Below are 22,861 nucleotides of genomic sequence, written 5' to 3'. Positions count from 1 at the left end.
TGCGCCCCTGTCTGGCCACAGCAGACAGAGCTAATCAGTAATCAGTGAGGTTCCTCGAGCGTGGCCGAGGGGTTGGAGCCCCAGCTGAAACGCGTTCCCTGCCCCAGGAGCACTGGCTTCTGGGACGAGTAAGTCAGGGTGCGATCTGCGCTTTGATGGAAACCTGGCTGCAGTGGACGGAGCTGCAAAGGGAGGGCACACAGACCCCAGAGAAGGCTTCTCGGGGGACAGGGGGTGACGTGTGAGTGGGCCCTGAACCTGAACAGGATTTTCCCATTGGAGAAAGGGGAGGAGGGCGCTCCGGGCAGAGGGAAGATCAGGGGCAGGAGCTTGGCGGAGGAGTGAAAGGGACGATGTGTCCATGCGTTCGTGAGCCAGTCAGCCGGGGGCGCCGGGTGCCGGAGACACAGAGCCCTGCCCTTGTGGGGCTTGTATTCTAACAGTAATACATGGAAAAATCAATAAATAGCATCACATCTGGTCAGTGAGTGCCGAGGCAAAAAGTAAAGCAGGGAAAGGAGACAGAGAGGGAGACCAGAACTCTCAGCAGGGCCCTGTGGGCAGAGCTGCATGGAGAGGGGGGTGGGGGGTAAGAGATGCCGTGGAAGGGGGCGTAGGGGCAGATCCTATAGATTGCTGTGGGGACTTGGACTTCTGGGTCCACTTTTGTGCAGGGTTTGTTGCAGAGGGGGGACCTGATCAGACCTAGATTTGAAAGGATTGCTCAGGAGAAAAGACAATACAAGAAAACCTTGGAAATGGGGGGCAGCAGTCACAGTGGTCCTGGACCAGGGTGGTGTGATAGAGGGGATGTCAGAAACCCCACCTGGCGTCACCGGCTCTGCTGATGGATGCACTGGAGTGAGGGGAGAAGGAGGAGCTGGAGACCGGGCCTGAGACGAGTCGGGAGTGGGTACTGTGGTGAGAGCAGGGACCTGGTCTGAAAACAAGCAAGGGCGACCCTGTGACCTGTCCAAGGTTCCCTTCTGCTCCAAGGCTTTGTGACAGTCTCTGGGAGAGGGGTTTGCCCAGGGCACTGGTGGATGGATGCCCTCCCCCTCCTCAAACTGGTCCCTTTACTCCCAGCCCCCTTCCCCATCCCTGCCAAGTGGGGACCCGTCTGATGGGGTCAGTCCAGGTAGACCCGAGGTATGCCCTTAGCTGTCTGGTACCCCCTTTCTTGACCCTGTGGTCTGGCCACAGCTCACACCCCGGACAACTCCTTCATGGGCTTCGTGTCCGAGGAGCTCAACGAGACGGAGAAGCAGCTCATCAAAGGCGGCAAGGCCAGCAACATGGCCGTGGTGTATGGCAAGGAGGCAAGCATCTGGAAGGTGAGCCCCGCCGGCCCCAAGCTCCGGGCCTGGGATCCAGCTGCCCTCTGCCACCCAGCACTGGTGGAAAACGGCCCCCACTGGTGGGTCAGAAAAGAGGTCCCTAACTGCCATTGGAAATACCGGCCTGGGGGCTCATGACTCGTCCCCCTCCCTGCCCCAACTCTCTGCAGCAAGCTCAGATGCCCTTTATCAAGGACTGTGACTTAATCCTCCACCTTCCCTGGGATGGATCAGTAAACACTCTAACCCAGCAAAGGGGGTTTAGGCTGGACTTGGGGGTTCTGTGGGTGGGAGGCAGTGGAGAAGCAGGAGAGGACTAGGGTTTGGAACCCCACCTTCAGGGCGGGGTCCCTCGAGAAGCGCCACCTGCGTGGGAGGTTGTCTGCTCATCTGGCCACTGATCTGTTCTCTCTCCTCTTTTCTCTCTGCCCCCCTGGCAACGAGGCAGCTCCAGGTATGGTGACTGTTCCCCGTGTGCCCCCTCCACCTCCTGCCTCCCTCCCCTCTCAGTAGGGTCTCCCCTGGGGGTGCTCTTGGTTTGGGTTTTCCGGGGTTCGAGGCCCCTGTGGATGGACGAGACCAAGGTAGGAGGAGGGTAATGGGGACAGCAGGGTCCCAGGCGGGCTCTGTGAGGGGAGGCCGGCCCCCGGAGGCCAGGGTCCGGCCTGGCATGGCACAGGGCAGCTCCTCAGATGGGTTATTGACCTAAGGCAGGCAGCAGAAGGTAAATTACAGTGAAGATGCTGATCATGGGAAACACGTGGAGCAGCCCCTGTACCCCCCCCCCATTTAAGCCTGTCACATGATCATCCTAGTTAAGGATTCTCACGCTGCATTGATCAGGATTAGGTCCAGCTGTCACAGGAAAGCCCGGGATGATAGTAACTGAAACAAGGCGAGGGTATGTTTTCTTCCCTGTAGACAAACTCGGGAAGCGTCAGTCCCGGGCTGACATCTGGGGCTCTTCTCCCCTAGTTGACCCACCCTGTTTGGTTCCCATCCCCAGGTCTGCCTTGTGGTTTAAGATGACCACGGGTAGTTGAGTCGTTACGCCTGCCCTCTAGCGGGGAGGAGGAGGAAGGGACGCGGAAGGGCCAGGTTTAGGGACATTTCCTGAGCAATGCACGCATCGCTTCCCCATGTGCCCGGTGGCTGTGTCCAGGTCTTGGCCCCCTGGCTATGCCCAGTCTCAGGGGACGCTGGAGTGGCTGTGTTCCAGGCAGCCATGTCCCCAGCTCAGTCCTGGAGTTCTGTGACAGGAAGAGGGAGAAAAGAGACTCAGGGACATCGCACGCTCAGTGCTGCAGCAACCCCATGAGGTCACAGCGATGTCTGATACGTTCATCCAGAGCTCACTACTGCCAGGTGTTTGCACAATGTCTTCTCACCTGACCATCATCTGTGAGGTTGGAGTGACAAGCTAGTTAAGTGGCGGGGCTGGGATGCGAACCCACATCTGTCTCCAGAGCTGGGACACTTAGCCCCCACTGTCTGTAGCCTCCCCAGTTATGAAGCCTTGGATGGTGGCAGAGAGAAGCTCTGGAGGCTGGACTCAAGGCCCAGGCCCTGGCGGAGACGTCAGTGCCCACCGCGGGGTGTGGGGCAAGGGGTTATTCTCATATGGGGTCAAACAAGCTGGCTGCCCAGAAGCCCGGGGCACCAGGCGAGGGGGAGAGCACAGCCTGTGTCTGCTTGTACCAGAAAATGCTGTTAAGAAACTGCCCCAAGAGAATGAGAGGTTATGAAGTCTGGGAAGAGAATGGTTTCATCTCTAGCTCAGGAGCTTCTGGGCTAGCCGGGAGCAACGCTGTTCAGCCGGAGACCTCAAAGAAGCTGCTTCCAAAAAAAGTCATCTCTGCTCTGGTCTTTGTGACCAAAGGAGGGCAGAGGTGGCTGGATGAAGAGAATGGCAGCAGCATCCTGGGACAAACAGGTGCACAGTTCAGGGCACCAGGTGGCAGAGAAGCGGAGGAGAGAGGGCGTGAGGTCACAGCATCCTTAGGGGAGTGGCAGCCAGGATCAGCGGGTTTCGGTGAATTTTGTGCTGAGGAAACTTGTCTCATCCTGGGTGCCTGGAGCTTGTGGCTAAGGCTTGGACGCTGCTGCTTTATCTGAGCCTGTCTCAGGGAGCAGGAGTGAGGGGCAAGACAGGCTGCTTGTCCAGGCGCGGGGCAAACCCATCCTTGCTGCTGGAGACATTCCACACATTAGAAGTGCAGCCAAGGTGGGCTTCTTAAACAACAGGCTGCAACCCGTGGACAAATCATGGAATCAACCCAGCTCTGTTTTTTTTTTTTTTCCCTCTTCAGCTTTACTGAGGTATAATTGACAAAGAAAAATTGTATATATTTAAGGTGTGCAATGTGATGGCTTGATAGACGTAGATGTGGTGAAATGAGTACCACAATCAAGCTAATTAGCGCATCCATCACCTCACAGAGCTATCGTGTGTGTGTGTGTGTGGTGAGAACATTCAAGATTTATTCTCTTAGCAAATTTCAAGTGCATGATACAGTGTTATTAACTAGTCACCATGCTGTACATTAGATCCCTGAGTTTATTCATCTTGTAACTGAAGGTGTGTACCTTTTGACCCACATCTCCCTTATTTCCGTCACCCCCAGACCCTGACACACACGATCCTACTCTGTTTCTATGGGTTCAACTCTTAGATTCCACGTGTTCATGAGATCGTGCAGTATTTGTGTTTTTCTAATTCGGAGAGTCTTAATTCGCCTTTTTAAATGAAGTAGAATAACATAGAAGCAACAGAATAAAAGGATATCAGACGACTTTTAAGAGTAATGTTTTGTGAATCTAAGTTTACACAGAGAAATACACACATATGTATGTATACGTGTGTGTATGACTAGGTAAAAGTGTTGCTGAACAGTGTGTAACATGAACGCGTTTGTGCGTGTGTGTGTGTGTTTTAAAGAGCACACACATCTGCTTATAATGCATAAAAGATCTGAGGAAGACTCGCAAGAAACCGTTAACAGCAGCCGCCTCTGGTAATGGGATTAGGAAGTTAAACGGGAGGCCTGGAGACCTTTTCTTCACATTTCACAGCCTTCATTTGATTTTTTCCTAGGGGCACACTTCAGTTTTATAGTAAGTGGTCCTTTTGCATTTGGTGTGATTACTGATATTATTTGACTTTGAGTCTACCATCTTACTAGTTTCTTTTCCTTACCTGTTCCATGTTCTTTTTCCTCTCCTGTTACATTGATTGATTTTTAAAAATCTACCTTCCTCTAGCCAATTCTAGGCTCATATTTTGCGGGCTCTTATTTTTCTTAATATTTTTATATTCATTGGGTTATCCTAAAGATTGGAACAGGCATCCTTGACTTATCAAAGTCCAATGTAAACCAATACTTTCACCTTTTATTGGGTTATAAAAGAACTTCGGAATGTTCTATTTCTACCCTCCCCCAACTTACAAGCTCTGACTGTATTTTCATGCTCTTTAAATGTTGTATACCTACAATATTATTATTATTATTTTATTAAGTCAATATTCATTTGCATTTACCCACATTTGTCCTTTTTATTGCTCTGTGTTCCTCCTCCTGTCTCAGAGATTCCATTTGGGATCATTGTCCTTCTCTCTAAAGAACAACCTTAGTCTGGGCCTCCTGTTTTTGATGGTCTAAAAAAGTCTTAGAGGTTGTGTTCATTATATATAAATTCTAGCTTTTCCTCTGGCTTCTATTATTTCTAATGAGAAGTCAGTGTGGGTCATAAGGTAATTTTTCAAAATTTTTTTCTTTTTTCTTTTTCTTTTCTTTTTTAAGAGGAAGGTAATTAGGTTTATTTGTGTATTTAATGGAGGCACTGGGGATTGAACCCAGGACCTTGTGCGTGCTAAGCACACCCTCTACCCCCTCCCTGGGTGATTTCTTTTTTCTGTTTTCCTTTGCCTGCTTTTGAGACTCTGTTGGGTTTTCAGTAGTTTTACTATGATGAGCCTCAGCGTGGTTTTTTTTGTTTTGTTTATCCTGCATGAATTTTGTGGATCTTTCTGGATCTGTGCTTTGATCTTTGCCCAGTTTTTGAAAAGTCTCCGCTGCTGTCTTTGTAAACGTTGCTTCTGCCCCAGTCTGTCTCCTGTACTTCTGGGACTCCGTTCACACATCCATTACATCTCCAGGGGATTTCCTTTGTCTCCAATATTCCCTTCTGCAGTTTCCATCCTTCAGTTTCTCTGTGCTCCGTTGTGGATGTTTGCTTTTGTTCTTTAACTAAGCGAAGTCTCTCTTCAACCGTGTTCATCTGCTGTGAAGTCCCTCCATTTAGTTCTTAGTTTCTGCCACTGTGTCTTTTATTTCTAGCATTTCCATTCGATTTCAACTTCCATCTTCTTTTTCTTAGACTATATTCAGCATATTCATCTTAAAGTCTGTGTCCGGTAACTCCAGCAGCTAGGTCTCCGGTGGATCTTTTATTGTCTGTTTCTCTTGGGTTGTTGATCAGAGTTTTGTCTCCTCATGTACTTGATTTTCTTACAATCAAGGTATTTAAGTTTTTTAATTGGAAAACCTGTTTTTTAACAGCTTTATTGGGAACTTTGATATGTGATACACTAACCATGTTTAAAATGTGTAATTTTTATAGCTTTTGACTTCTGTGAAGCCATCACCACAATCATGAGAGTGAACGGGTCCACCACCCCTGAAGTTCCTCCTTCCCTTCAGCATCCCTCCCCCATCTCTCCTCTCCTCCTCATCTCCAGGCAACCACTGATCTGCTTTCTATCACCACGGATTAGTTTTCATTTTCTATCATTTTATATAAGTGGGATCATACGGTATATACTCATTTTTGTCTGGATTTTCACAGTGAGTATAATTATTTTGAGACTCCTCCATGCTGTTGCATGTAACAATAGTCTGTTCCTTTTTATTGCTGAGTAGTAGCATTCCATTGTGTGGCTGGACCACACTTTGCTTATCCATTCACCTCTTAACGGATATTTGGGTTGTTTCCAGTATCTGGCTCTTACAGACACAGCTGTTATGAACATTCACGTGCAAACCTCTGGGGTAAATGCCTAGGAGTGGAATGGCTGGGTCACATTGTAGAACTATGTTTCCCATTTCAAGAACAGCGGTTGTACCATTTTGCCATCCTATGAGCAACGTCTGAGAGTTGTAGTTTCTTTACAAACTCACCAATTCTTGGCATGGTCTGTCTTTTTAATTTGAGCCATTTTAACAGATATGCAATGTTATCTTTTTGTGGTTTGACTCATAATTCCTCAATGATGAATAACGTTGAAGATATTTTTGTGTGTTTGTCTTCCGTATATATTTTTTGGTGAAGTGTCTTCAAAAATGTTGCCCACTTACCAAATTGGGCTGTTTATTTTCTTACTAATTGAGTTGTTAGAGTTCTTCACATATTCTGGATATAGTGCTTTTAACAGATACATGCTTTGCAAACATATTTTTTCAGGCTGTGGCTTGTCTTTCTCTTAACAGCACCTTTCAGAGAGCAAAAGTTCCTAATTTTAATGAAGTCCATGTTTTCTTTTACAGATTGTGCTTTTAGTGTATCCAAGAAATCTTTGTCTAACTCGAGGTCACAGAGATTTTTCTCCTGTGTTTCCTCTACAGGTTTTACAGTTTTAGTTTCACATTTAAGTCTATGATCCATTTTGATTTAAGTTTTATACATGGTTTGAAGTATGGACTGAAGTTCTTTTTTTTTTTCCTTCCTTCCTTCTTTCCTTTTTTTTTTTTTTTTTTTTTTATGGATATTCAATGTCCCATGACCATTTCTTGGAATAGACTCTCCTTCCTCCGCTGAAATGTCTTTGCATCCTTGTCAAAATCAATTGACCCTACGTGTGTGAGTCTATTTCTGGACTCTGTTTTGTTTTATTGATCTGTCTATCTTGATGCCAATATCACACCGTCTGGATTACTGTAGCTTTATAATAAGTCTTGAAATCAGGCAACGTAAGTCTGCCCACTTTCTTCTTTCTCGAAGTCATTTTGTCTATTCACGGTTCTTGCATTTCCAAATGAGTTTTAGAATCAGCTTGTCAATTTCCATAAAAAAGCCTGCTGAGATTTTGATTGGGATTTCATTGGTTCCTTTTTTTCCTTTTTGAGTTACTGTTAGTTCTGGAAAGTGAATGTAAAAAATCTGTAGAAATAATCTGAGGTCAAGGATGATGTGTCTTCTTCTGTGGCAGTGGGCGGGCTCTGGCATCCTGGATCCCCTTAATCAATAGGACCATTGAGATAATTTCAAAAGGATTCAGCCCCTGCAAGAGCTGCTCTCGTTCTGGGCCACCCTTTCTTTTGGGATGTAATTCCTCAGAGTTCCAACCCAAAGTGTGGCGTTTCCATCAGGGCTCCCCATCTTTGGCAGGCCCCAAACCCTGACTTTCATCTCCCAGGTCTGCTCAGCCACCCAGATGCTGCCCCTGGAATCAGCAGGTGCCTCGGGGGGAGAGCCGACCCCAGCCCTGGCCTCCACAATCTCCTTTCCAACTTCTGGGTCTCGGCTTGTAATTCTTCACTCTGATAGATTTGCAGGCTTTTCGCGGATGTTTCTTACATCGCCCCGTCTTTCCTGGTCATTCTCAGAGGTAGGGCTGATCTGTGCCGTCACCCAAAGTGGAAGGCCTTGGGATGAAAGACGGATAGAGTTTGAGTTTCTAAATGTGATGAATTGTTAACAAGGATTCTGATGTCCACAGATAACATTCTTCAAGAGCCGTGGTTTCTGACATACACCTAGTTTGCAGCTCCTTGTGGCTTGAGCTCGCGCTATCCGACAGGATGTGGGGAACCATGGCTGCTTTTTCTGTGACCCATTAGCCTGCTGGGGACTGACCCTCCCTGAAAAGAGCCCCCACCCCACCCTTCCCCCTCACCTTATTCCTTCCTCTTTAAAACTTTTTTCTTTTTCCTTTTTTTGAGGGGGGTAATTAAGTTTATTTATTTAATGGAGGTACTGGGGACTGAATTAAGTTTTATACATGGCTTGAAGTATGGACTGAAGTCCTTTTTTTCTTTCCTTCATTCCTTCCTTCTTTCCTTGTGCATGCTAGGCACGCGCTCTACCACTGAGCTACACCCTCCCCTCTTCCCTTCCTCTTTTTTTCAGGCCTCAAAAAAAACCCCAAAATTAGATCCCAGCAGCTGGTCTCATGCTGATTTTCATGGAGTTTCTACACTGGCCGCAGCCCCTGGCTCAGGGCTCTGGCTGTAGGGTCACGGCCACCCAGGGGCTGAGGTGTGGTCCGTTCACCTGGGCTATCCCTCCCTGCCCCGTCCCCTGCAGGCCGGGCCGGTCACCAGCCCCTCAGGCTGGGGGGCAATGGAGCCTGGACTGGGGGCTCTGGGGTCTGGAGCCCTTGCTAACTTGGGGGTCTTCACTGCTGTGCTCCCAGCACTGAACTCAGGGCCAACACATAGCAGGTGCTCACTAAATACATGCTGCATGTATGTATGTATGTATGTATGGGCGGAGGGATAGATGGGTGGGTGGAGGGATGGATGGATGAGTCGAGGGATATTTGGATGAGTTGAGATGGATGGATGGGTGAGTTGAGGGATGGTTAGAGCGATGGAAGGACAGGATGCATAGGTGGGTAGATGGGAGGAAATATGGATGGATAAATGAATGAATGGATAGATGGAAGGATCGAGGATAGAAGAGAGAGATGGAAGAATGAGGGATAGATAGATGGGTGATCTGGGCTTCAGAGAGCTCCACACCTCAGAGATCCTTGGAGGTCACTGGGGATTCAGGAGAAGCCAAGCAGCTCCACCTGGATATAATTAAATGTTGGTCCCTATAGGAGACCTTTGGAAAGAGCACAGGTCCAGGGCTAAAAACAGTTCTGAAGCCTCTGGTCTAATCCAGCCTCTGCAACTTATGGACAAAGAAACTGAGGACCAGAGAGGAGAGGGACCTACCAGAGGGTCACGCAGCTGATTAAGGAGCGACCTAAGATTGGCCCCACGTTTTCTGACTTTAAGATCAGGGGTGTCTCTTCAGCTGGCTCTGCCTTCTGCAGTCAGAGCAAGGCTCCCAGCTCCCCTCCCTCCTCTTCCAGGGGAAGGAGAAGTTCCTGAGCATCCTGAACAAGTACATGGAGATCCATGGCACCGTGTACTATGAGAGCCAGCGGCCCCCCGAAGTCCCAGCCTTTGTGAAGAACCACGGCCTCTTGCCACAGCCTGAGTTCCAGCAGCTGCTGCGCAAAGCCAAGGTGAGCCCCACCGCTTTCTCCATCCTCACCCTGGCCCGGCCATAGAAGCCCAGGAGGTCGACCCTACGTGCCTGCCACGCCCACCACCATCACTCGTGGCCCCTTCTGTGTGTGGATATGTCCCAGCATGCCCAGCCTCCCTCCTGTCTGGGCCTTCTAGGGGCTGGTCAGAGCCAGGAGCAGAGATGGGGATGCCCATTGGACAGGGAAGGCCCCACACTGGAAGGGACCTGGGTGGGGCTGAGGGATGGGGAAGAGGAGCTGGGCTGCCCACCTGCCCTGCCTCAGCACCAGTTCAGCCCAGCAGACTCCAGAGTCAGGCCTGGTTTTCAGAGCCACTGAGTGGGTAGGGTAATAGGGAAAGGCTGGGGGCTGGTGTTGGGGCATCCTGGCTGGTGTTCCATTAGGCCACTAGTTCTGACTGACTGCTTCTGGAAATCCCTGAGCTGTATGGCTGGACAGTGGCCGGCACAGTAGGCACAACCCTGCTGTTGGACCCTGAAGTGTCAGCTGAGGCTAGAAGTCTCCTAGCCAGCTGCCAGTTCTTCTCATTTCATCACAGCTTCTTTCCTCAGACCTCTTGGGTGTGTGTGTGTGTGCGCGCGCGCGCGTGTGTGTGTGTTGGGTGGAGAGAGGGTACCTTTGTGCAGTGAGCAACCTGAACAACCTTCCATGGCAACCCTAGATTCAGAATCATTTATTGATCACCTTCCAGGCCAATCATCGGCAACTCAATGAGCACTCCTAGTGTAAGTTAGGTGCTGAATGAATGTTTTTTGGGTGAGTCAGCAAAGGTCCTTTGAGGTCAGCTGTAGGAGTGGGCCTGAAGCTTTCCAAGCTTGGGACCCTCATTCGTCTTTCCCTCTCCAAAATCTTAGCCTTTAGAGCAGGAGGAGGCCATTGATACTACCTCCTTAGACCTCCTCGTTTCACAAATGGGGAAGCAGAGGCCCAGAGAGGGGAAATGCCTGCGGTGGTACACAGCTGGTCTGGGCTGCCTCCGGCCCCAGCTGCCTCCTGTGAATGTCCCAACTCCAGCCTCTCTGGGGCTCCTGGGCTGTGATGCCCAGCCTTCTCTGACCATGGTGCCTCCTCCATTCTTCAGCTCTTCATCGGGTTTGGCTTCCCCTATGAGGGCCCCGCCCCGCTGGAGGCCATCGCCAATGGCTGTGTCTTCCTGCAGTCCCGCTTCAGCCCACCCCACAGCTCTCTCAACCACGAGTTCTTCCGAGGCAAGCCCACCTCCAGAGAGGTGAGTGCGAAGGGCCTGGCCCCTCATTGGGAGGGTTTGAGATGGGACCCCTGCAGTTCCTGGAAGGAGAAGACTTAAGCCTGGAGTGAAAGGAGAGATGGGGCAGATAGGTGGGGGCACCTCCCCTTTGCCCAGTCCAGCTTGCTGGGTACAGAGAGGAACCACCTGTCTCTGTGCCCCTCCAGGTGTTCTCTCAGCATCCCTACGCAGAGAACTTCATTGGCAAGCCCCACGTGTGGACAGTTGACTACAACAACTCAGAGGAGTTTGAAGCAGCCATCAAGGCCATCATGAGAACCCAGGTGAGACTCAGATCCAGCCAGGACCGCCCCCAAGCCCATATGTTGGGTCTTTGCTATAATTAGAAAAAGATGCCCCTCTTGGTGAATTCAGACTCGCAGGCCTGAGTTGACAAATTTGAGCATGGGCCCCACTCACCAACTTGGATGTGTGTGTGTATAAAGGGAGTTGGGGGGGGTGTGGAAATGCTTTGTGCAGTGAGCAACCTATACAACCTTACATGGCAGCCCAGGATCCAGAATTGTTTACTGAGGGCCTTTGGGGACCAGGTCCTGTGAGCATTCCCTAGCACAAGTGAGGTGCATCAGGCTGAATGTGTGGCGGTTCTTTGAACTCTGCCGTCTCTTTAGCGGCACATCTCAGACTATGACATGCATGCAGATCACCTGGGGATCTTGTTAAAGTGCAGGTTCAGCTTCAGCAGGTTGGGTGGGGCTGAAGCCCTGCATTTCAAATGAGGAGTGGTGCCACTTTGGAGAAGAGCAAGCGGATAGAGCACTCTGGGTTTCCTCCAGCATTTTGTGGGTGTGCGGGGTGCACACGTGTGGGTTGAGGGGGTGGCAAGGAGGAGCCTGTGCAGCTCGTCTCCTTGGCAGGCACCTCTGTGGCTTCTGATGGCTCCCTGTGCTCTCATGGTCCCTTCATTTTGAGAAGAGGTCAGACTGTGTGAATGGGGCTCCACTCTGGGACCCCTTTGGACCCACCCCTTGCTGTAGCTCAGACACTAGAAATAACCACTCCTGCCCAGTCCCCTTCCTGGCCCAACACCACGTTCACTGGGTGTGCCCTCCCTGGGGGGATGTGGCGCTCAGGGCCAACTTGGGGCAGAATCGGAGAGCCTGAGACTTGCGGGGCAGGGGTCACCATGAGGGAGAGCCATGCGCAGGAGGACACAGCCGGCCGGGTGTCTGCTGCCGGGGGAGCTGGGGGCAATGCTGGCCTCAAGGGCAGAGGCCAGTGGGCAGAGATCCCCATGCAGTCTTAAGGGCTTGGCTTTTTTTTTTTTTAAATTGAAGTATAGTTGATTTTATAATGTTGTGTTAGTTTCCGGTGGACAGCATAGTGATTCAGTTACATATTTATATTCTTTTTCATAAGCTTTTTCACTATAGGTTATTACAAGATATTGAATATAGTTCCCTGTGTTATACAGTAGGACCTTGTTTATTTTATATGTAGTTGTTATCTGCAAATCCCAAACTCCTAATTTATCCCTCCCCCACCGCCCCCTGCTTTCCCCTTTGGTAACCTTAAGTTTGTTTTCTATGTCTGTGAGTCTGTTTCTGTTTTGTATATAAGTTCATTTGTATCATTTTTTTAGATTCCACAAATAAGTGATATCATATGATAGTTGTCTCTGACTTCACCTAGTATGATAATCTCTAGGTCCATCCATGTTGCTGCAAATGGCATTATTTCATTCTTTATGGCTGAGTAGCATTCCATTGTATAAATATACCACAACTTCTTTATCCAGGCATCTATTGTTGGCATTTAGGTTGTTTCTATGTCTTGGCTACTGTAAATAGTGCTGCTATGAACATTGGGGTGCACGTGTCTTTTTGAGTTAGTTTCCTGCAGATACATGCCCAGGAGTGGGATTGCTGGGTCATAGGGTAAGTTTATTTTTAGCCTTTTGAGGAATCTCCAGACTGTTTTCCATAGTGGGCAGCTGCACCAAACTGCATTCCCACCAGCAATGTGGAAGGGCTCCCTTTTCTCCACAGCCTCTCTAGCATTTATCGTTCGTGGACTTTTGAAAGATGGCCATTCTGGCTGGTGTGAGGTGATACCTCATTGTAGTTTTGATCTGCATTTCTCTGATAATTAGTGATATTAGGCATCTTTTCGTGTGCCTCTTCGTCATCTGTACATCTTCATTGGAGAAATGTCTAGTTAGATCTTCTGCCCATTTTTGGATGGGGTTGTTTGTTTTTTTCGTTACTGAGTTGTATGAGCTGTTTGTATATTCTGCAGACTAAGCCCGTGTCAGTCGCATCATTTACAAACATTTTCTCTCAGTCTGTAGATTGTCTTTTCATTTTATTTATGGTTGCCTTTGCTGTGCAAAAGCTTTTAAGTTTAATTAGGCCCCATTTGTTTATTTTTGCTTTTGTTTCTATTGCCTTGGGAGACTGACCTAGAACATTGCTACGATTTATGTCAGAGAATGTTTTGCCCATCTTCTTGTCTAGGAGATTTATGGTGTCCTGTCTTACGGGTAAGTCTTTAAGCGAGGGCTTCGCTTTGGGTCCAGAGCCCTGCATTCTGTGGATCGATCCCTCCGATTCAGCAGTCCCAGCTTTAACTCCCCCTCAGCAAATGGCCCCAGAAAATCCCTGCCTACCCTGCCTGCTGCATTCTTCTGCCCGTCACACCCTCGCCCTTCTCTCCTGTCGGGGTGTGAGCGTTTCTCTGCTTTAAGTGCCAAGAAAACCGCCTTGTCACAGCCCCAGCTCATCTCCAGTTGTAGCAGACGCAGCCCAGCTGACCAGCAAAGTGGCTGAACCCCAGACCCTCCATCAGCGGTGGGGGAGCCCTCCACTCCCCTCTTAAGCATCAGCTTAAGCAGCTCTCTGCTGGAAGTTCCTCCGAGTCACGGCCTGAGGTTGGGTTCTTCCAGGAGCTGACCTCGAGGCAGGGGTTTGGGCACAAGTAGTTTATTCGGGGGTGATCGCAGGGCGGAGGGTTCTGGAGTCACATGGTGGGTCAGGATGTGTTATCAAGAAGGTTACACCTGCCCGCGGGTACCTGGTGCTCGATGCCGGTGGGGACCTCTGAGAGGTGGAGTAGATCACATCTCGGATTGTCCTGAGAAATGAGGAAACTGGGATATATTTACCCCAACTCCATCTGTTACTGGCTGAGTCTACAGCTGGGGGTGTCAGCTCTCAGCTCTGGGACCTGTCTGCCTGCCCTTAGGTAGGGGGCTCTCTAGGGAGCCTCAGTGCCGGAGGAAGTGGTCACTGTTGGAGACTGACCAGCCCCAGCCCAGAGCAGTGGCCCGGCACTCTGCCTCCCAGGTAGAGGTTGACTCTGATCCCCCCTGCTCCGTGCTCCTACAGGGCAGGTGGTGTTGGGGAGGGCTCTGTGGGAAGCTTCCCCATCCCGTATTCCTCACTCCCTCTCCTCCCCCCTTGCAAAAGCAGCCCTCCCAGGGGGCCAGGAGTGGGGTGTCCCCGAAAGGCTGCTGTCCACCCCCAGGCCTCAGGTCTGGCCCCACCTCCAGGATGCGTTGCTGAGTTAAGGTCCCAGCCCTGTGGGGGCGCAGACCTAATGGGGGGTGTGGAGGGCGGGGTGGGGGAAGTGGCTGTGCTTAGGAACCGGCTCATCTAGTCACACACTGTTTCTGGTTGGACACACAAGGAATTGGTAACAGTGGCTGCCCTGGGGACGGGGCTGGGCGTCTGGGGTCGGAGGAGAACTTACTTTGCATTGTTTTCTCTTGATTACTTTTTTGTATTTGAACATCTGTTTAAATGCGTTAATTTAAAAATGACAGTAACAAAAGGGCCAAGAACCAAGGTATTGCAAATCTGCCAGCTGTGGCCCCTCTGCCTCAGCACACCTCCCACCTCACTCTTCGTGGGTCCCACCCTGCCCCCAGGACAGCTGAGCCCTTACCCCAGAATCTCTTGGGAGGTGTTTAAAATGCAGACTCCTGCGCCTATTCCCAGCTTCTCATTTTAAAGGACTGGGCATGACCTTGGAGCTTGCATTTTAACCAAGTGCCCTGAGTAATTCTGGCCATCCTATTTCAGAAAATTGTTTAGGGACAGCTGGCAGGAGCTGAGGGAGCGAATGAGGGTCCCCATGGGGACGCAGGCTGTTCTGCAAGTCCTGGGGCCTTGCGCTGGGAGAGGGAGGTGGGGGAGGAGACCTGCGGCACCGGCCCAGCTGTCCCCCACCTGGCGCCCTTTTCCCGTCTCTCAGCCTTGGTGGGTTTGCCCTTCAGGCATCTCTCCGTCCAGGGTGAGGTCTTTTGAGGGGAGGGGAGGGGAGGGGAGGGATGCACTCCTGCCTTCCGGCTCCCTCCGGTTCTCAGTTCTCATTACCGTGGCCGGCAGGACCAGCACCTGCCATCCTATGGAGACTGATCACCATGCACACCTGTAATGAGACGTAATGGGGGTAATTTCCAGGCAGGCTGGCTCCTCCGCTGGGAGATCCGTGGCAGGTGGGACGTGGCTGCTGCAAATACCCACCTTGGAAGTGGGGGGATGCTCCATATCACCGCGTGACGTGGGGCTTCAGATCACCAGGGGTGTAGGTAACTCGGGGGTTCCTGCCAGGGCCAGGCAGAGTGACATTTGGAGGGGAAATCTCTTCTCTGGGAGGTTTTATTTATAACCAGGACTTGAAGTCTTGTACTTGAGTGGCATCTCCCTTCCCCCACTGCCCCCAGAGGTGACTGGGGACGTGCTGGAGCAGCAGCTGGCTGCCGGGGCCCTGGGGGCCGTCAGCTCTGGCTAGGACCGGGTGTGTGGAGCTCTAGGGCTGGAAAGGCTGCGTGGCTGGATGTGGACCTGGAGTTCTCTGGGAATTGGGAGCTGCCTCAGGATTAAGATACAGGTCAAGTCAGAAGGGGGGGCACGGTCAGATGGGTGGGGTCTTGCCCCGAGAATCAGTCCTGGTGGTGGCCACTGCGTCCCTGAGACTTCACCCTCAGCTTGAGTGTCCAGGCGGTCATTTTGGCCAGAGGGCACGGGGTGGCCCTCCAGCCCTTCGAGGTGGGGGCTCCAGAAGGCATTGGCTGTCTGACACACCCCTCTCATGACGGGGGCAGACCTGCCAGATTTCAATCCCTGGGCTAAAACGACCTGGCTTTTGGAGCTGCTGGCAGGAAAACAGTATTAACAGGAGGGCTGAGCTGCCTGTGGTAGGGAGCGAACACTAAAGCAGACCTTTCTCTGACTCTGGGAGGGACTGTCCCCCATGTCACCCCCAGGGTGGCTGTGGGCTGGGCCAGGGTGATGTAAATGGGGGGGGGGGTGGCCAGGTAAGAAGAGTGGAGAAGAAGTGGATCCCTCCTTATCACCTCTTCTCTCTTCCCCTTGCTTCTTGGGCCCCAGCCCCCAGCGTGGGTTGCCCTATAACTTCAATATTTAGACTGATGGGATGTGGCTTCTGTTTGGGGACACCTATCTCCTGTGAGTCCCAGATGCCTGGCCTGGGTGGGAAGCTTTGCAGATGTCATCGCATTCCATCAGGCTGGGGGCTGCCCCCCATTCCTTTGTGTGAACATTCCACAGCTTGAGCAGAATACAGGTAGAGCTGGGGATGTTTTTTCACTTCATGACTATTTCCTGAGTGCCTACGGGGTGGTGGGCAGTGGCACTCCAGGTCTGCTTCCTGGAGGACGTGACACCTTAGAGGGGAGAATGAATTCAGGGGTTGGCCAGGGAAGAACAGGCATCACATCCCAGGAAGGGATGGAATGCTGAGCTTTAAGGAAGGAGAATCTCAGTGGAGGGAGTGAGGAGGGATGAGTGGTCCTGCGCCCCCAAGGACCACTGGAGGGTGCACCAGGGAGCGGGACATCGGAGTGGATAGTGTCAGCTCCCTGGTGCAGGATGTGAGAGCCCCCCAGTGCAGGGTCTTCGGCAGCCAGGTCTGGGGAGGGGAGACCAGGGCTCCTCCTACCTCATGTGTCTGCCTGTCTCTCCCACAGGTAGACCCCTACCTGCCCTATGAGTACACCTGTGAGGGGATGCTGGAGCGGATCCATGCCTACATCCAGCACCAGGTAGGTGTGTCCCCCACTCTGCCTCGGGCAGGGGCCGAGCCAGCTCTAGTGCCCAGGGTGCAGCCTTCGTTAAGCTCCCAGGTCCTCCAATCCTGTTTCCTTCCCGGTGGAGTTGGAGATGGGCAGAGGCGAGCAGTGCTGCTCAGAGGCCCGGCCTGGGGTGCCCCTGCCCTGGGCCCCCAGCTCTAGAACCCCAACCCCCTATTACAGCACAGAAACACATTTTTTTGTGGGGGTAGGTAATTAGGTTTACTGAAGGTACTAGGGATTGAGCCCAGGACCTCGTGCACGCTAAGCATGAGCTGTACCCTCCGCTAAAGACTTCTGTTATGTTTAAAAGTTTGGTAACAATTGAGTGGAAGTATGGAACCCCGCCCCCACCCCCTAGGATGAGGGTCAGCCAGACTGAGGTGGGAGATGAAGACCTCAGCCCAGGGGAACCTAGGGGAAGGGCCTCCTGCTCCAAAAGCAGGCCTCCCGGCCCCTGCAGGGACCTGAGCTGCCACAGGGGCCCAGGCACAGTGCACCTCTCAGTCTCCTGGGCTCTAGGTGCTGCCAGGAAGTGAGCTCCAGGCCCTGACTGGGCTGTGGGACCAGGTGGAGGTTGACCTGTTGCTGTCTAGTCAGAGATTGGGTGTGGCCTCTGTCCGCACCTTGACCCTGGCCCCACAAATATGAGGAGCTGGGAGAGTGGGTCTAGCCCATTTTTTCAAGTTGGGAACACTGAAGCCCCCAGAAGGGAGGGCTTGCCGGGGTCACAGAGTGAGTGGTGCAGGGCCGGGGCCAGAACCCAGGACTCTGTCCCTGTGGGTGGCTGGGAGCAATGTCGTGAAGCTCACAGAAGAGCGCTTGCTGGGCCCTGCCAGCCCCTGGAGCAGGCCGCCGCAGGGAGTGCCCCTCTAGCCAGCCCCGGCCCCGACCCCGACCCGCTGTGGGCGGGCTGCACCGGCTCCAGAATGGAAACCCTGAGCCTAGCTCAAGTGCGACCAGCAGCGCAGGGTGGACGGTTCACAGACAGACCCGAGTTCAAATCCTGCCTCCGTCATCCAGCCGTGAGGCCCTGGGCAGGTTCCTTGACCTGTCTGAGCTTCTGTCCCTCTCCCATAAAATAGTTGGAGACACATTTGTACCTGTGGGGGGCGCTGCTGCGAGGAGTCAAGGAAATGATGCAGGAACTGGCGTTGAGACAAGGCCGCTCGGCCACGTGCGAGCCAGCGGCATCTGTGGCCCCATCCCTTTCTAACGCTGCTTTCCTCCTGGCAGGACTTCTGCACCGCCCCAGGCCCTGCCCCCCCAGGGGCCCGAGCCCCGCAGAGCCCCTTCATCCTGGCCCCCAATGCCACCCACCTCGAGTGGGCCCGCAACGCCAGCTTGGCCGCCGGGGCCTGGCCCCCCGCGCACTCCCTCCGGGCCTGGCTGGCCGCCGCGGGGAGGGCCTGCACGGATGCCTGCCTGGACCACGGGCTGATCTGTGAGCCCTCCTTCTTCCCCTTCCTCAACAGCCAGGACGCCTTCCGGAAGTGAGTGAGCCCCCGCCTGGCCGGGACCCAGCTCCCCTCGTGGCTCCCACAACTGCCGCGCCTGGGCCCCGTCAGCGGTGGGGGGGGGGGGGGTTAGTGCTTTCCAGTGAGTCAGGAAGGATCCAGAAGGGACCGCGGGGCAGGCAGCCACGGCATGGCTACCCTACTCTTGGCAAAGCCTCCGCCCCAAACCACCAGAGCAGTTCCTGGCCCCTCCTTCCCTCCCTCAGGGCCCAGCCCAAGGGTCCTCCTGGGGGGGGGTCAGCCTGCGGCCCCGCCCACCTGGCCCCTCTCCTCCCCTTTCACAGACAGTGGGAGGAGAAGCTGCAACCGGGGCTTTGTCCTGGCTCCTCCTAGAAACATCTTCCTGGGTCGGGAATGGGATGGGCCAGGGCAGGGGAGTGGGCAGCGCCCCGCCTGAGAGACTGCTGCCCGCCGCAGGCTGCAGGTGCCCTGTGACAGCACCGAGTCGGGGATGAACCACCTGTACCCGGCCTTCGGCCAGCCCGGCCAGGAGTGCTTCCTGCAGAAGGAGCCCCTGCTCTTCAGCTGCGCGGGCTCCAGCACCAAGTACCGCCGGCTCTGCCCCTGCCGAGACTTCCGCAAGGGCCAGGTGGCCTTGTGCCGGGCCTGCCTCTGAGGGCGCCGCCCGGCCAGCCCTCCCTGCCGCAGGGGAAAGCACCAGCAGATTCCCAGCTCCAGCGACCCGCCCACCCCTCGGCGCCCCCCGAGTTAGAGCCTCCTTCCCGGGCCGGAAAGCAGGCAGAGCAGAGCGGTGCGCAGGCCTGGGGGCGGGGCAGCTCTGCCGATCACCCGGCGCCCGCCTACGTTCTCGTCCCGAGGGCTCCTGGCATCGCTGTGGCCAAGCAGCTGTGGGGTTGGGCAGAGGGTCTCACGGGCCCAGGAGCAGGTGGTCGGAGGTCCCTTGCTTTGTGCAAGGCCAGATCTGGACCGGATGGAGAGAGGGCCCTCCAGATGGAGGATGGGGCCTCTGGATGTACCCCGGAGGGTGATGCTTGCCCAGTGGCCCAGGGGAAGGTCCAGGGAGTGGGGAGTGATGTGTGAGGGGTCAGCCTTGTCCCTCTGGAGTTGTCTGGGTTTGTGGACAGAAAAGGCAGGGGACTGGAGGGAAGATGAGGCTGGGGGACCCTGTTCATGCCTCCTCTTTGCCCCACCCCTCCCACTTTCCCAAACATCCCCTCCCTTCCACACTTGGGGACCACAGTGAGGGTTACAGGGACCACCTAGACCCTGGGTTGAATTGTTTCCTCTCTTGCTTGTTCCAACTCTCTTCACTTTGGGCATTTCCTGAAACCTATCCCAGCATGACTGTGATTCCAGACCGTGGATTTGTCTCCAAAGCCTCAGTTCCCACCCCAGCCTCTGAGAACAGGCTCTAGCAGCCTCCCCCTCCTCCCCCAAGCATCTTAGGCAGAGGCTGGGGATGGCGCCTCAGCCCTGTGGCCCACCTGGCCCACATGCTGGCTGCCCAGGCCTGCTACCCCCACCCCATCAAAGCTGCGTCTGTGTCCCTACCTCCAGCTTCAGACCACTTCTGGATCCAGCCATCCATCTCCATGTGGCATGCCTTCCCCTCCACCCAGAGCCCTGTCGGAGGAAATAGGTCAGGCCTTCAGAAACACTGCCACCCCACCTGTTTTTACCCTGCTCCCTTCCTGGCAACCCCGCCCCACCCACCTAGGCCTGCCCCTCCACCCTCCCAGGGAGGCAGCCCCCAGGGCCTTGAGAGTCCGAGAGCAGGGCTAGCCCTGCTGCGGGCCTGAAGGCGGATGCCTCCCCTTGGAGAGCCTGCTCTCGGCCTGGGCTGCCCCTGCAGCCACAGAAACTCAATAGTCATCAAGGACCTGACCTTTCGGGGAAAGCAATAGAGACACTCTTTTCTCTCTCTTTTTTTAAAGATTTATTTCTTGAAATAATAAATATTTTATTGGGATGTGAGGTGCAGAGGACAAGCTGTGCTATTTCTCGTCTTTTCCTGGGACGCCCAGGCCTGGATGAGCAAGGGAGTGTGGACGCCCGGGGGAGGGGTGGCTCTCGGGGGCCCCTCCTCCACATTGTCACTCCGTCTGCAAAGTTGGGGCTGTGTCAGGCTGCCCAAAGGAAGTGCCTGCAGGTGCCAGGGACCCCGGGCCCCTCGCACTGCCCCTGACGCTGTGACCGGCTTGGCCAGCAGGGCTGTACCCAGGTCTGTTCACCTGGGGCTGGCCTCTGCTGGCTGTGTTTGCTGTGTGAAGCCATAAATGTGCTTTGATGAGAGCCTGAGCCAGATCATAAGACTGACTAGGGAGGGCGATCAAGACGGTGGAATAGGAAGACAAACACATCAAAAATATATCTACATGTGGAACGGTTCTCACGGAAAATTGGCTGAAAGCTGGCAGATCTCTCTCACAATCAAAGCTGTAGGAAGGACCCCCCACATAACCAGGGAGGATGAAAATAAAAAGGAAGTGGGACAGGACCTGTCCCCTGGGAGGGAGCCGTGAAAAAGGACAGGTTCTGTCGCCCCGGGAACCCCCTGGCCATTTGGGAGGCCCGCCAGAACCTGGACTTGGCTCGAGAAGAGTGTGTGGGACTGGCATGCTGCCAGGCAGGGTAGAGAGGGACCCCAGCGCCAACAGCTGCCATGTGGCCGCACTTCCCAGCCTGAAACGTGCACCTGCTAGTACACATGGGCTAGGGCTTCAGTGATAAGGCCCGGGGAGAGGACTCAGTCTAGTTGCGCTGATACATCCCAAGGGGCTGGAATGTGGTCTGGGCACCACTGTTAAACATGCAAGTCGAGGCACAGATCTGCCATCGGAGCTCCAGCATTAGCGCAACAGGTGAGCCCAAGTCCGCCATGAGACCCCTGCTGTCAGCATGCTCGCGATGGGATGTGGCTACAGCAGCAGCAGGCTAGTACGCTGTGGGGGTGGGGCTGACATCTGAACCAATTATCAGCGCTCCCTCGGTGGGGGTGGGTCCAGCACCAGCAGACTTTGCTGGTGCGCCCAGGGGCTGGCAGGTGGCCTCACAGAATCACACGTCCCCTATGGACAGCCCCCGGGGAGGAATACACGGGTTCCTTCCCTAGTGGGAGCACTCCAGACCTGCCTGCCTCACACTACAGCTTCGAGGTGGACCTGGGGGCCTCTTCAACAACTGGGGAGCAGACTCTACCCCCACACCAGGGCTGTGACAGCCACAGGGCAGAGGAGGCCCCGCCCAATGTCCAGTACAGGCTCTGGTCACCAAACACACCTCCGATCAAGGGGACAGTGGCCAGCACACTCTAAGACATGGCAGGCATCCATACTAGAAACAGCCCTCACACCAGAATATTGGACTCACACAGTCTACACAGGGACACTCCTACATAAACAGCCTGTCAAGACCACAATAGATAACTATTTCTCCTAAACTCATAGCCAGAGAAATTTAAGTAAGATGAAAAAGCAAAGGAACTACTCAATGAAAAGAGAAGCTTCCTGAAAGAACAATGAAACAGACCTCTCCAGTCTACCTGAGCCTGAGTTCAAAAAGGAGATTAAAAAAAAAATTTAGCATTTTTATTAATATGCATCTAATGGAGGTACTGGGGATGGAACTCAGGACCTTGTGTGTGCTAGGCATGTGCTCTACCACTGAGCTATGCCCTCCCCCTCCCTAAAAATGCTAAAGGAATTAAGAAATATAACTGATAGAAATGCAGACCACTGTAATGAGAAACTAGAAACCATAAAGAGGATCCAATCAAAAGTAGACAACTCAACTGCCAAGATAAAAACCGAGCTAAAGGCAATGACCAGCAGACTACATAATGCAGAAGAACAAGCAAGTGATCTGGAAGGCAGAACAACAAATCACCCAACAGAACAGCAGACAGAAAGATAAATGAAAAAACTGAAAGCAACGTATGAGATCTATGGGATGACACAAAGCATGCCAACCTACACACCACAGGGGTTCCAGAAGGAGAAGAAAGATAAAAGGGGACCAAAAATGTATTTGGAGAAATTATGGCTGAAAACTTCCTAAATCTAAAGAAGGAAAAAATACCCAGGTACAGGAAGCAGAGGATCACAAACAAGATGAAGCCAAACAGACCCACACCGAGATATATTATAATTAAAATGGCAAAAGTTAAAGCGAGGATTCTAAAGGCAACAAGAGAAAAGCAAGTTACAAGGGAACCGCCATAAGGCTATTGGCTGATTCTCTACAGAAACGCTGCAGGCCAGAAGGGAGTGGAAGACACGTACCAAAGTCCTGGAAGCGGAAAGCCTGTGCCCTCTCCCTAGCGAGAGCATCATTTAGAACAGAAGGAGGAACTCAGGATTTCTCAGACAAGCAAAAACTAAAAGAACACAGCAGTGTTAAACCGAACCTAAAAAAAATAGTGAGAGATCTCTAAATAGAAAAGGCTCTATAGGAAAGACAAACAATAGGAAAAGCAAATGTATAAAG

At 52.9% G+C, this 22,861-nt stretch overlaps 1 protein-coding gene across 3 annotated transcripts in view; it reads left to right on the top strand.

The window, feature by feature from the left end:
* MGAT5B (alpha-1,6-mannosylglycoprotein 6-beta-N-acetylglucosaminyltransferase B) overlaps window positions 1-19,887 on the top strand; it is a 65,906-nt gene extending 46,019 nt beyond the window's left edge. For 2 of the 3 annotated variants that reach the window (XM_031469180.2, XM_064495489.1), the window contains exons 11-17: window positions 1,204-1,334; window positions 9,418-9,573; window positions 10,679-10,825; window positions 11,011-11,127; window positions 16,797-16,871; window positions 18,135-18,391; window positions 18,833-19,887. In XM_031469180.2, coding sequence (XP_031325040.2) covers window positions 1,204-1,334; window positions 9,418-9,573; window positions 10,679-10,825; window positions 11,011-11,127; window positions 16,797-16,871; window positions 18,135-18,391; window positions 18,833-19,031 — 1,082 coding nt within the window. In that variant the 3' untranslated portion in view covers window positions 19,032-19,887. The remainder of the gene's footprint in view (window positions 1-1,203; window positions 1,335-9,417; window positions 9,574-10,678; window positions 10,826-11,010; window positions 11,128-16,796; window positions 16,872-18,134; window positions 18,392-18,832) is intronic. The other variant, XM_064495490.1, reaches the window with a different exon arrangement.
* Window positions 19,888-22,861: the final 2,974 nt, after the last annotated feature.

The sequence above is a fragment of the Camelus dromedarius genome, chromosome 16 (genome assembly GCF_036321535.1).
Source record: "Camelus dromedarius isolate mCamDro1 chromosome 16, mCamDro1.pat, whole genome shotgun sequence".
Lineage (NCBI taxonomy): Eukaryota > Metazoa > Chordata > Mammalia > Artiodactyla > Camelidae > Camelus > Camelus dromedarius.
The sequence above is the reverse complement of the archived record's forward strand: the minus strand, read 5'-3'. Positions and strand labels throughout refer to the sequence as shown.